Source organism: Mytilus trossulus, chromosome 13 (genome assembly GCF_036588685.1).
Source record: "Mytilus trossulus isolate FHL-02 chromosome 13, PNRI_Mtr1.1.1.hap1, whole genome shotgun sequence".
Taxonomy (NCBI): Eukaryota; Metazoa; Mollusca; class Bivalvia; order Mytilida; family Mytilidae; genus Mytilus; species Mytilus trossulus.
In genome coordinates this window covers 51,109,782-51,125,164 of record NC_086385.1, presented here as the reverse complement: position 1 = coordinate 51,125,164, position 15,383 = coordinate 51,109,782, and the positions used below count along the sequence as shown (strand labels likewise).

Below are 15,383 nucleotides of genomic sequence, written 5' to 3'. Positions count from 1 at the left end.
GTAAAACGAGATTTTGAATTCTATTTTATGCTGAAAACCATTAACAAAACCGTGCACAATATTTTCAAAAGGCTTATGTTTGCCAACGAGACACCATCAACGGAAGTTCAACGGACGTAGATAAAAATACGTTTTGATGATCGAACAAAGTAATTACAATGTGCCAACATCTTCATTAAAGGTAACTGGCTGATAATTTGGTACGACTCGAATTAACACAATGGGATTACCAGTTCCATTACTTATTTGACATTGATTTTTCTGAAATTTCTGGGATTTTTTCCATAGGGTTCTATGTTGAACTGTGTTGCATAGTGACAGATAACCTGAACCAAACACTAAAAGGTCAGAGAAAGGGAAGCTTGCTGATAGGACAAATACAGCAAAACGGCAATGCGTAAAAAAAAATAACAAAGAATACTTGTATATTGCTACAACATACTGTAAACTATATGTATTGTTAAAAAAAAATCCTTGGAGTTCGGTATATTGATTGTTTTAGTTTTTATATAACTATTGCGTACCATTTTTATAAATTGCAGTTTGTACATGTTTTTATTATGACTTCGTGTTTTTAATTATTTGATATCTAACTGATCTCGGAACTTTAAAAACAATTCAATGATGTTGCTAAGCTAATTAATATATAATGAACTTTTTTTTTAAATAATTCTTTCCTATTATAATTTTAACCTAAGTTTATTAACCTCAAAAGAGTTATTTTCATTTTCGTTTGCTAGTAAAGAACTTTGTCTTTTTTGCAATGACAATGTTTTATAGACAGGTAAACAGTTTTGAGCAGACTATATTTTTTACTCAGATATAAGAGAAGAACCTTTTTAATTATATTAATATTCTGAACATAACTTTTTATTTAACGCATCATGTAAATATAACGGAATTTGATTAGACTGTTATTAAAGAGAGAGGGTTAGCGCTATAGAACCAGGTTTAATCCACCATTTTCTACATTTGAAAATGTTTGTACCAAGTCAGGAATATGACAGTTCTTGTCTATTCGTTTTGATGCGTTTTGTTATTTGATTTTGCCATGTGATTATGGACTTTCCGTATTGATTTTCCTCTGAGTTCAGTATTTTTGTGATTTTACTTTTTAATGGATTTAACTTTTATGAAAAATTAGATTTTATCAAAAAATTTACTGTGATCATATTCAGGTTTTATTAGTCAAGACATAGCATCTTATGTTTAAACGTAAGAAGATAAGTCTGCAAATTTTTAATCTTTATTGATTCTATAAATGAACTTTTTAGAATTTTTAGTATCATGAAAAGTTTTATTATTCAAATATTTATTTTACCTAAAAGTATATATTTCTTAATTTAAAAAGGATAGAAATGCCTCATATTCTCAAAGGCAGGGATATAGTATGGCTTTAGAGATTTTTATATTGTATATGATGATGTATATTGGATCGTGACACTATAATAAACTATTTACTTATTTACTAGTAATACTAGTTTTCATTTTCTATAAATTTCTCATTTCAATTACATTTTGTTATTATGCATGAAGTTAAGATATGTCTTTCTTTATTAAAAATGTCTATCTAGCACAAAATACTTTAAATCCTTAAGGGCAAAACATATACATTTTCACCATGTATAATATATTAAGTTATTTCCCTCTTAATCGTTATTCATAATGTAATGAAGGTGTGATTTAACTTTAAAATCATACGAGACTAACAAAGACAAGAGGCTCCTGACTTGGGACAGGCGCAAAATGCATCGGGGTTGAACATGTTTTGTGAGATCTCAACCCTCCCCTATACCTTTAGTCAATGTGGACTATCCAATATTCGAACAACGTAAACGAAATTCAACAGTGACTATTACATCGAATACTTGTGTACGTTTAGCTATATTTACAACAAGTAGAATGCAGTCCATAATATGATTTAAACCATCTTGGGGTGCTATAAACAGTTTCGTATAAAAAAACTAGGGGTTATTCCCCGACTAAAAATAACCATGGAGGGAAACCCCTGTTTATTAACTCAATTGGTGCAAAAGTATCATTTTTTTTGTGTTTGATTGTAAAAAATAGTTAATTAGCTTTCAATTAAAACAGGTTGAATGATTGAAATAATTTTAAAAATTATATTAACTTTACATGTTTTGAGGGGAGACAACTTTGTAAACATCCTGTTTTTTTGACAGTGAAAATTGAAAACTTATGTGCAGCCACTGTAGCTCTTTTCGGAGCAGGAAACCGTACCCTGAAACAAGATTTTTTTGAAAGGCCAGGTAAAAACCTACAAATTTCATACAGTTTTGATTATGAAAAATGTGCATGGATCATGTCTTCATGTCTGTACACATGACCTGGTTTCAAGTTTTTTCTGTCTAAATTAGACCTTTTTCCCCCCATGTTCATTGGATGGAATGTTTTTAATATATTAAAAGTACACATTATTTTTATTTCATTATAAACTACAGAACATTCTGATTCCAGTGATATCTAGTTGTATACAAGTATCTTTATTAATCAGTCCACCACTAAGGGTCACTTATGCATGGTCCCTAAAAATGTGACGTCTTGGAAAAAACTCTTGATTGCACCCTTGAATGGGAAACCAAAAAACATTGCTGTAAATTTATAACTTTTAAAACGAAACACAAGGTTCTTCAAAATTTTCTAACACGTGATTATATTTGTTTGAAATATAAACATTCAATCTTGTATCAAAGATTATCCTATCATTTACAAAACAGCATATAAATACAATTTTTGCCGCATGAGTATATATTTGTGTAAATGTTATGCAACTCTGGCATTTCTAGTAAATAAACTCATCATAGATACCAGGATTAAATTTTGTATTTACGCTAGACGCCCGTTTCGTAAACAAAAAAAACATCAGTGACGCAGTCGCTCTAATTCAAAAAGATTAAAAAGGCCAAATAATGTTCAAAGTTGGAGACTTCAATCTGAATTTTCGTTGAAATCTGCAAGGTTTTACAACTTTGATCCAATCAGGCGGGGACTTGTTTTCAAAAAAAGAGTTTTCATCGTTTAACTCGTTTTCGAAAATTTCACTTGACATTCTTAATTGCAGATTAGAAAATAACCATAACTGGAAGCCAGTGAAATTTTTACCTATTTTTCACTGTTTATTTCTAGATCTATTTCACTTGACTGGGCGAGGCTTAATAAGTTCGTATATTTAATACCAGTCCATCTATAGACAGGAGTTTTGGGATAAAGTCAAACTCATCAATGAAGTGTCCAGTTATTCGTTCCATATCAAACATTCAGTTCTTTTGTATATGCATTTGGTGACACTGATTGGTGATTGGAATTAAAAATTAATGATAACGGCAATCATCCTTATCACACACATCTTCAAATAGACTAGCCTTGTGAAAATTAAAAATAAGCTCCGCCCGATCAGTTGAAATATCAATGGTAATACAAGCTTTGGTAACCATGTAACCTCAAGTTTCCAAACTATTCTATAGAAATACCAAATAAAAAAATATGAAGTTTTGAACACCCAAAAAACATGTATATGCCTCAGAATTTTTTTACTGCAATGAAACGTAGGATTAATTTTCTACAACTGTTAAATCAAGGGAATATATTGTTCGACCCTTTTTCGTATGCAACCAGATGTGACGTACTATGTTTTAGGTGTATAACACATTTATATGAACCTTTTATTGTTTGTATCAGGTTTATTTCATATAAGTTTTCGTGGTCGTGGATAATTTCCGAAAAAGGATACGAGACTATCTCAAATGCAAAATAACAGCCGAAAAAAATCTATAATATATAATTACGAAAAATACCAAACTCCAAAGCAAATTCAAAAAGGGGTAAGACCATAAAACAAGACAAATCAAATGTTATACGCAACGGAACGATTGGAAAACAACTGACTAATTCTCGAGTTGATACAGTAATATTTTTTTTTAAATAGTGGGTTAACCCGCATGTATAGCTAGCTATTCCTCCGACGATGGTTGTGTGACCCTTTATTATTACCCTAACATTTATTGTCACCGTGCAAACAAATGTAAATTTCACCAGATTTCTAACTTTAAAGACTCATACCTCCTACAAAAGAAAACAGCTAAACATTTCTTTAGGATATGCACAGCTAACTTTTATGTCCTCATTAAGTTTCATGACATTCTATTGTGTGGTTTCGGGGGAGCTGTGATAGTAGTATATGGTTGAGTAAAATAATTATTTAACTGCAACCTGTATATATATATATATATATACAACAACAAAAATGAAGAACAAAATATTTTGGATGAATTGCTTAAGTTATTAGAAAATTCAAAAGTTGAAGTAAAATAATTAAAAAGAAAAATAACAAAATTACCGAACTACGAGAAAATTCACCAATACGGAAAGTCCATAATCAAATGGCAAAAATCAAAATCTCAAACACATCAAGCGAATGGATAACAACTGTCATATTACTGATTTAGTACAAGTATTATCTTATGTAAATAAACGGTGGATAAAACCTGGTGTTATAGCTAGATAAACCTCTCACTGGTATGACCGTCGCATAAAACCCATTATATTGCCACAGATGTGTGAACAAAACAAACAGGCATACTAGGTAAAAATGTCAAAAATTGGGGTACAGTAGTTTACATTGTTTCAATATTATCATTATAAAACAAGCAAATATGTAACAAAGAATTTTCAGCGGATACAATTACAATCCAAGGTAAATTTGGTTATGCATTTTTTTTGGTTATATAGCAGATCATAAAAGGCAATATTTGGAAGAATATCATTTATATGCAGAGAATAAGCAGGATCTTTGTTTAGATATTAAGTGTAGTCAATAGTTGATTTGTCAGCGTTTCTATAATAGACGCATAATTGCTATTTTCAAAGACTCGTTTTTCGATTAAAATGTTTTATAGCGTTCTCGTTCGACTTCTAGATTGAAGTAACCAACTTCTTCTGTCGATTGCCGATTTTTGGCTCCGCGTTAAGTCTTTTCAGCTCGACACAAATTGTCAATTTTAGATTTTTAAATGTTTGCACATACTCAACTCATCAAAAGACAACAATTTTACCGTCCCAAATCTGGCCGGACGATTATGCGTACCTGTTTATCCATCACAGTCAAGCGGACACCCCACTCTGGCAAAAGTTGTAAAAGGTTATTTTACTGTGACAAGTAGCTTTCAAAAACAAAATTTGAAAAATGAGAAAATATGGGCCAAAAAACAGGCCTTATGGTTCCTTGTCCTTTGTTGGCAATAAAAATTCAAGCATACGAATCACTTGTTCTTCAATGTAGCATTAAACAGGTTTTCGGTATATAATCATGAAACATGGAAATTGTATTCCAAAACAGTGAATATGTAGCATACCATATCTAATGAATGAAAGTATGTTGAAAGGGTTTTCAATTTTCCATGCGAGATGGTGGGGTAAAAGGTAAAAAAGCAATTTCAGAAAATAAAAGTTTACAGAAGTTTTTCCGAGTTCCCAAAGATCCCCTCATAGTAAATGCCACAATGCAAGTAACCAGCATAACAGTATTTCTGCAATCCCTGTGTAACTAGGGACAAAACTTTGTTTAATTGAACTACAAATTCCTATGTTGAGCATGCAGATGAGAAGGCAGTGTACCATTTTATGTACATAGTTTGTGAAGTTTATGTATACAATAGAAACAAGGTGAGTCGTCATATTTTTTAACCATGGTTTGCCAAGATCTCCTGCTTATCAGGGATGTATTGTGTGGGTGATAGTAAGTCTACATTTATTAACACTTGTAGGATTTACAGACACACAAAAAATGTTGCTTACATACATTTCATTTAACGTTGATTGTTAATTGTCTCATTGGCAATAAAACCAGATATCCTCTAATTTTTATATTGTTTGAAGTTTTGTCCCCTTCCTTCAACAATAACAATAAAAAAGATATTACATTTGAGAAGCAATGAATTAACATTCAAAATCACTCACAAAAAACTTGGTAGAGTTAAAAAGAAATATCTTATGGTTTGGCTAGCCACAAAACCAGGTTCAACCTACCATTTTTTCTTAAAATGTCCTGTACCAAGTCAAAAAAATGGCAGTTGTTATCTTTAATATATTTTTGTGTGTGTTGCATTGTCGTCTGGTTTTTGTTGCACTTCAGAGTTTCTGGTGTTTCGTTGTTTACCTCTTATAGTTGATGTGTTTCCCTTAGTTTTAGTTTGTAACCCGTATTTGTTTTCTCTCAATCGGTTTATGACTTTGGAACAGTGGCATACTACTGTTGCCTTTATGTTTTTGTTTTCAGAGATTAATGTTAGATAGCTGCAACTGCATTGAGCCACTTAAAACTTCAGTAATACAGAGAAATAAGGCAACATTTAAATAAAACAAATACACATTTTTATATAATAATGATTTAAGTTTATTTTCAACTGGTATTTTTTCTGAAAGAAAATATTTTCCTATACAGCCCAACACCCACTTTTGGGATTAATTAATACATTATGTATAAAAATTTAAATCATTATGTACAAACAAACAACAACATATGACTGGTTTCTATGGTAACTCCTTCGGAAATAACTAAAATGCAAGATATGCTGCACTTTATTATATAACTAGTCAAACTATTCTTGAAATCATTCAGAATTTTAGATTATCTGTAGTTCACATAAAAAATCTTTGAGATAACCTCTTTCTTAAAAAAGTTGTTGTCCTTATCTTGTAACTTTTTTCATCAATTACTTCACACACATGAGCTACTTTCTTATGGATAAAACAATAAGTGCTTCATAAACAATATGTTTCATCCTTAGATGCTGATGTTTAAAATAATAAATGTAAAGATAAGTTTATGACCTCAGTTACTTCCCTTGGCTGCCATTTTGGATTTTTTTTTTGACTAACCAGATTGAAATATGCATGAAATATGCAGTACAAACACATTTTGATAGAGATCCCTACTAAATCGTAGTAATTGATCAAGCAAGGTTAAAAAAATTGTTCAGAAAACAACATATTTACAGTCTTTAGAGTTGTATAACAACTTGGATTTGGTGGATTTATAAAGTATTTCTGCACATCTACCTAAAACATGGCAACAAAAGGGAAGCAACTCTGGCTAAAATTTTGTCAATCAACCCCTATTTTTACAACTGATGATACAGGACTTTATTTTGTGTTAACAGTTTCTTGGTAGTTACCATATAATCCAAACATTACAGTAAAATCTGTGTTAAAAGAAACAAATGCTAGGCTGTAGCAAAAGGAAAAACAAAGCTTCATTGTTGGCTTACAGTGAACGTAAATGAAGTATTAAATGCCTAATCAAGATATCATCAAATCATTTAACCAGAAAATAATTGACATAGTATACGCTGGGTAATGACCAGTACAAGGTTAGTTCTCAATTTACCAAGGTCATTCATTTAACAAGATCATTCATTTACCAAGGTCATTAACTAAAACATTTTAGACTAATGATTAGGTATCTGGAATATCTGAAATTGGTTTCAAAGAGATATTTAATTTTTAAAGTTTCAGTAGTTCTTGATATCATTTCCTCTTGATATTTGATGGAAAGTTTCAAGAACTTCTGGCAAATGTTCTGCAATTTTGTTTTAGATAATCTTGACAAGACTTTCCAAAATACACCTATGACAAGGCTTTTCCAAATACACCTAGTGAGTTTTCAGAAATTTTAGACAAAAGTATCTCAAAAAGCTTCTTTAACTGTTGTATGTGATTTATATCACAGGGTGTCTTCAGAATCTATTTTTTTTATTCTACAACATGTGAAATAGCTAGTAGAAATATATCCCATTATTCAAGGAACATTAACTATTTTTTCACGTTAGATGTTGTGTAGGCCTGATGGTATTAACCTGTATAAAATTTATCAATTTTGAATATCATATGGGTAAAAAAAGGTGTCATATTTCCGTAGATGAAATTTTGTTAATCATAATATCTGGATTACACATAAAATAAATATTCATGACCTTTCACCAACATACTATTAATAAATCTATGTCTTCTATCAACAAAAGTCTATTTAAAAGGGGGTTAAAAGGGACAGCCAACATAAAAGCCCTGACTAGATTTCAGTTTTAAGATGCGAAAGGATGAAGTGCCTAAAACAAACATCATGTTTTCATTAATGAAAAAAACATGTCCTTTTTTAAGTGCAAGAAATGAAAAACCGCAAACTCAATTTATAATAATATAAAAAAAACTAAATGAATAATTAAAATACATCAATGACTCATATCTTGTTTTGTACTGGTTTTTTTCAAGAAGTTATTATATTATTTTCATCATTTTTAGATTTTCTAGCAGATCACTATGAGGTATCCTGAAGTGACTTTTGAGCAAAATTAGAACAGGGATTCAAGTTTGTAAAAAATTGTAGATATATGTACCATAATTTTGTTAAAAATTCACTGGATTCAATACAATTCATAATAAATGAACCTGAAACTTCATATAAATATCAGTATTTAAACACACATATATATGGATTTTTGTCAATTTGGTTTTCATATTTATTTCTCTGTCCTTTTAATAATTTTGTATTATCTTTAATAAAATGATGCATCTTTAAACCAAACAGATTTTTTTTCATATAAAACTGAGAGGAAGGTTATCTTGTTTCACTCCTTCTTTTAAAAAACAAATAAAGATAATAAATGCTTAATATATTTTTCATAGTTAAATTTCCAATCAGAACTTCTTTTATACAACAAAAATGAATTAGACATGAGTAGAGATATAATTTTGGCTGTGTGTACTGCTCAATAAGAAAACGCAGACATGGTCACATGATGTGTGTACTCTCCAATAAGAAAAGGAAGGCATGGTCACATGATGTGTGTTCTGTCCAATAAGAAAAGGCAGACATAGTCACATGATGACCTGAAACAAACAATATATTTACAAGTATACAGGGTATATTCTCTCTATATATATATAAAATTATAATTGTTTATGAGCATTCAAGGAAAATCATTAACTGTTCTGTAATAGTGCAATTGATAATTTATTCAAAATCTTTAATTGTTCTTTTATGGTGCAATCTATAATTTTTTCAAAATGATTTTCAAATTACAAGAATTTTTATTTTTGTTTCATTTCATATCAATTAATGCCCTTGCTATATATAGGAAGGTATTTCCAATATAAAACTATAAAATTAACTATCAATTTTTTTCATTTTTTGCTTCTTTGATATTCTATAAAAACTAGATTAAAATTTCTAAAATGTCTAATACAACAAGGAAAAGGGCTTATCCTAATTTTTTAACGATCTTGATACATTTTACAATATATTTTTTTAAACATAATTTATAAAAATGTTGTTATTTGAATTATCACCATCAACGTACTTGTAACAATTCATAAAATTTCCTTAAAATGCTTATAATTTGAAACTTTATATATATTTATATAATAATAGTATTATGGACGTAGCAAAAATAATGCTATTTCTATGTACAAATTTCATAGTGATTAACAATGCAATTATATATATGTTTACATAAACACTTTTGTTTACATTATCAGCAATAAAAGAGACATAAAATGTAAAACAAACATAAACAAACAAGAAAATAAACAATCATTTATCACGGTTTCCAACTGGTTATGTCACTATCACACATAAGGGTAGATAACTAAATGTCACCCATAAGGGGAGATAACTAATGTCACCCATAAGGGGAGATAACTGAGCTGTGATACATAAGGGAAGATAACTAAACTGTAATATATAAGGGGAGATAACTGACCTTTAGTAAAACATTTGATTTGGAAACAGACTTCAGTATGTTTAAACATCTTCCAAAAACAAAACTTTTCTATCCAGTATGTTGGCCCACCCTTTAACTGAAAGTTTAAACATGCATGTAAATCCACTATTATTTGAATTCAACATTTTTCAGGCTTGCCCCATCTCCTGTTCCCCAGCTGTGTTTAAGCATTGAATTATTTTACCCTGAATTACACACAAAAAGTTCTACAAGAACGAAAGTCACGGAAATGAATTGACTTATCCAATTCACACTGAATGTGCTTGCCATGTAAATTTTCCAGCTAAGTATGCTAAAATTTCACAAAATTCAACTGATTAATTTCAGATTGACTTGTTAAAAGCATCACCTCTTCATCCCTTTAAAATTTACAGTAAATTTGATAGGGTTGATTATATTCAAGTTTTTTTTCCTCTCATTTTTGCAGTTAAGGTGGTATGGGTGTCTTCCACCATCTTGGATTGTAAAAAACAGAGAATCTAAGGTCCATATTTTCTATCAAATTAGCAAAATTTGATGCAAGTATGCAGATTTTTCATGTGTTTTTACATTTAAAAGATCCAATTTATAAAAATATAACTTATAAATATAAATATATGTACAAGTGCAGATTATTTTTGGTTGTTTTTAAATATTTTGAAATTGTCATTTTAAGGGGAGGTAACTCTAAAATAGTGCATTTTCTGTTGGATTGTTCATGGAATTTTCCTACTTTGTATTTTAGCCAGAAAAAACGCATGGTGACCCAATCTTTTCTATTGATATTATCAAAGCATTGTTTGAAAGCTATATTTTCCTAATTTATTTTACAATTCTATCATTTCGTTTAGTTTCTATTCACAAAATGGTGTTTTTTCCTGTAAAATCCATACAAAATGTGTCATTTTGTCACGACCCGTAGCTTGAAAAAATGCACGGTGTCCTATCATTTTTATAATATTTTTCAACATGTATCAATAGATACTACATTTTGGCAAAGTATGAACAAATTCTATCATTTTTATTTTAGACTCCCATACCACCTTAAGTTGTCAAAGTTATAAATAATTTGAACAATCAGGTCTAAAATAGAATTGTCTAACATATAAATGCTGTCTAAGATTTCCTAGGGACCAAAGATTTTTTGTTTTTTGAAAAAAATGAAAATAAAAAAAAAAGAAGAAAGTGAAAAGAAGTAAAACAGCCATCAATTTCATGTTTATTTAGTAAATAATTAATGATTGTCTGGAGCGAGAATTAAAGGAAAAACTCTTACCAATATTAAATTTTCTAGTAACAGGACTCGGTTTTTTCAAAACAACCAAATACACTGAAAAATCATTACTAAAAGTGTTGTGAACTTTAGAAGTGGATACTTACTAACGAATTTTCAAAAATCTTTTAAATTTCTGAACTGATTTTCATGAAAATCTATTTCTTGCAATAGCGAGGCACACTATAATTTTCTATTGTACGCACACCAGAATAAAGCCTTCCTTCAAAATAAACAAAATAAAACTTCTATTCCTATAAAAAGTCCAAACGTTTTTTTCTTAATTAATTATACTAAAAAATAATTTTCTCTGGAATATACTCGAAACTAAACGAAGGAAGGAAAAATTTATTTGATATGCAATTTAACTTTTCTAGAAAATATAACTATTTGGAGATAAGTTTCATTCATCCTTGGTATCCCATCGTAAATTCACGTATGTTTAAAGTCAATATTTCTATAACTTGTTGACAATTCTTGAAGTTTGCTTAAACTCAGTCGAAAACATCTAAACAGGACAAATTTAACACTGTGACCTTGTGCACTCCTTCAGCAAACAAAAAGTTAACACACAAGTTAGAACAAAATTTTTTTTCAAGTTTGAGGTATTTTGTGGATGCCATTTTAAAAGGACTCTTAAAAAAATATAAAATTAGGGACTGTCTCAATAAATCAAAATATCGTCTTTGTTCACAAACCAGTTTTATCTATCTATAAAAGTTCAAGAAAATATATATGTCTTTAACTGCTCTCCATACATATAGAAACTTGACAGTAATAGAAATAGTCGGCTGATATGAAGATATTTCTCTTCACCAGGGTTCAGGCAGTCCCTTATTTTAAATTGAGCCAGTCCCTTCTTTTAAATTATAAACATACAAACAAATATTTTATAAGATAAAATTATATACAAATTAAGAAAAACAACCCATTATAATTTCATATGATAAATATTATGTTTACCATGGAAGCTGGGATCTGTGTTATCGCAAAGCTTTGATCTATGTTGCAATGAAGCTTGGATCTGTTTGAACTACTAACAAATCACTAAACTCTATACAGATATGTTTCTTAAGGTTATCATTTGTCTGATAAAAAAGTGAATTCTTGTCAGGCAATATTCTCCGGAAATTCATAAGGAATTTTAAACTAGGTGGTCATTTTGTAAGTTTTGGTTTAGAAGCTACAAAACTAGTATCTACACAAACCAGAGTTTGTTTTCCTTTGACAAGGATACTTCTATAGATTAGTCTGACATTTTAACTAAGCCTAAACAATGCTGATATATTTTCACCCATTAATTGGTATAAAGCCATTCTGTTTACAAATATCATTTGATTACAAACAAATATGACAAAGAACACCACACAAATGATCGATGAATATAACTTAAGAATTTTACAATCAGTACATAAGGCACCATCATAGAAAAGTAACTTACATTTAGCAATGATTTTAAAAACTTTCTGTGGTCAAATAATGCCACAATTAATAGATTTGTTCACACCATGATTTCATTAAAAAAATTAAAAAATAAGGAAAAAATTTGGGAATATTTTCAAATATTAAAAATTTAATTCTGTTCCGATACATATGTAGAATTTATAACTAATTGTGGCATAATTTGTATAATTCCCAGGGTAAATTGCATGGTAATCACAAAACATCAGTGTAATATTAAAACGGTCTTCTCAAAATTCCTCTAAGGACAAAAAGGGTTTTATCATAAATGTTTTCAGACACAATTCCATTCAAGAGAACTTGAAAGATGACCTTTACATACTGCTAATGCTTTCATCCCTTTCAAACCATGTGACATATTCTTTTAGAGGCAACAAAAAGTTTGAAACATAATTTTACACAAAACTACGCTTTACAGCTAATTAGTAACAAAATAAGGTACAGTTTTACAAAGTAATAATCTGTATACATAATTAGACAGAAAATAGGTTTAGAAAACTATCGCATAAGAACATGTTGTTAAAAAATTTATATAACTAAAATAGAAACATTATAAAAACTATTAAAATCACAAATTTGTTGAGGTAAAAAAACATCTCGGTACACTCAATCAATACAACATTCCATTATCAAGTGCAGTAAATTCTCAAAATATTCCTTTCCATCAAATCTATCAAAAAGCATTAAATTCTTAGGAGTATTTCTATTGGTCAAGAGAATCATCATCAAATTTGAATTTTTGTTTACTGGATATTTAATTTCTGAAGTTTGAAATTATCAAAATTAATATATTCCTTATTTTGGCTGACAATATTTTTTTAATTGATAGAAGGGGCAATTTTGACTGATAAAAAGACTTAAAGGATAATGACAAAAATATGGAAGAGTTCTTTTACTATTTCAAAACATGCTATAATTCTTCACATGCGTCTGAACTGTCTTGCTTTGATTTTTATTCTTTGTATTATGTTTCAAAAGTAACTTAAAAATGCTTAAAGCTTTTTATATAAATTTTAGAAAATGCTGCACTTAAATTTTAACACATTTGTAATCTGTAAAACAAAGAGCATCTATAGGCTTCCTTCCTGAGACAAACTGTGACACTTAAACCAAGCCTATTTCTGTCACTTAATCTCTAGCTCTTGTATAAATTAAAGCTGTTAACTTGTTCAACCCAATTTGTTAACTGTTATCAGCATTCTTGCATTTTTGTTAACTGGTTTGGCCAAAATCGAGGTGTTGTTAACATGTTACCGAACCCCCTATTGCCCCCTCATTAATATTGCAATGGGATTATTTATTTTCTTTATTTCAAAAGATGCTTGTAAAATTTACAAGGCAGAATTTTAGAATTTTGTTCTAGTTACTCCCCTTTGGCTGATCATTAGATATTCAATAACCTGAATTTTAATTTGGCTTCCCGTCAAATTGGTTTTCTTTACTGAATGTTTAAACCCTTTTACAGGAATCAGTAATCAGACCTAAATATAGCTAAACATATGATCTAAAAAATGTGCTATTCACCGTAATTTGATGTTTGAACTCTTAAAGATAGAAATGAGGCTTAGTAGATTTTGATGGCATATCAATTGGGTCTGATTTGACCAATGAAAACCAGCCTGATATAAGTACGGGAGTATATTATGTCTCAGGAAGGAATAGCTCTGTTTAGAAGATTGACATGTTTCGATGTATTCATCTATGAAATAACATAACTACATCACACCTCACATTTTTTGGCACAGTTTTAGTACCTGTCGCGCAGTGTGAATGCACCTCAACACTTTTTAATAACATGGATTTTGCTAATTGAAGCTCTGTCACATGTCACAACCTTTATAAATTCCTATCCAATTGCAGCATACTATTTACTGCAGAGCAGCTACTTCCTGTGATGGTAATTCTTCAGCAATATATAAATTTTCTTGCATATACAAAACTGAAAATAGCACTCAGTTCATTAATAGTTATCACCATGTAGTTAGGTTTTTATCCTTGATATCCAAGGTCAATTAGGGTTAATCACCTTAGTAACCACAATTAGGGGTGTCCACCTCTGTAACCAAGGTCAAATTAATTAAATAGCCTGTACTAGGAAGAGTCTGTATTTTGTGCATTTCGTAAAAATGTATAACAATTGTCCACTTTTGCTAAAGCCTCAAAAAATGGTATAAGGTCACGTAATTCTGTATCCTCCATATCATCAAACCAGGACTGTACAGGCACCTGTAAAAATAGGTTAAAGAAAGGATTAAAACTAAACCAAAACTGTACAGGCACCTGTCAAAATAGGTTAAAGAATGGATTAAAACTAAACCAAAACCATACAGGCACCTGTCAAAATAGGTTAAAGAATGGATTAAAAATGAACCAAAACTGTAGAGGCACCTGCCATTTTATATAAAGAATTACAATCATAGTATGTAGTTACTTCATATAGTAAAAGAACTCTTTTATATTTTTGTCATTTGGTCAATTGTCCTTTCTGGGTTTTTTTATTTTTAAACCAAGCTTTTCCAGAAACATATATGTATATATATCTGGTTGTGTGGTTGTTATTTTCATGTAACCCTTCTCTAAGTAACAATTTTTTTTTTAGATAAAGTAATTTGCTATTGACATCACAACAATTACTTCTTTCATCATGCTTCATCCAAAATTATTTAGATGTATGGTCAATGGCCAGTTATCTACAAATCTATAATCTTCTGGAGTTATCTCCCCTTCACCTTGATCATGTTTATAGAGTTTCCAGTGGCAATTAAACTTTTCTATCTAACAATGTCTAATAGATAAAGATAAAGTTTCAAATAACTTTCTTTGCAAACATCCCTAGATGACTTTTGTATCATGCAATATTTTTTTCTGTTTGA

General features: G+C 29.8%; 1 protein-coding gene across 3 annotated transcripts in view; it reads right to left on the bottom strand.

Moving 5' to 3' along the window:
• Window positions 1-7,950: 7,950 nt before the first annotated feature.
• Window positions 7,951-15,383, bottom strand: part of LOC134693946 (CTD small phosphatase-like protein) — a 43,939-nt gene continuing 36,506 nt past the window's right edge. For all 3 annotated transcript variants that reach the window (XM_063554908.1, XM_063554910.1, XM_063554909.1), the window contains exon 8: window positions 7,951-14,736. In XM_063554908.1, the coding sequence (XP_063410978.1) occupies window positions 14,602-14,736 (135 nt within the window). In that variant the 3' untranslated portion in view covers window positions 7,951-14,601. The remainder of the gene's footprint in view (window positions 14,737-15,383) is intronic.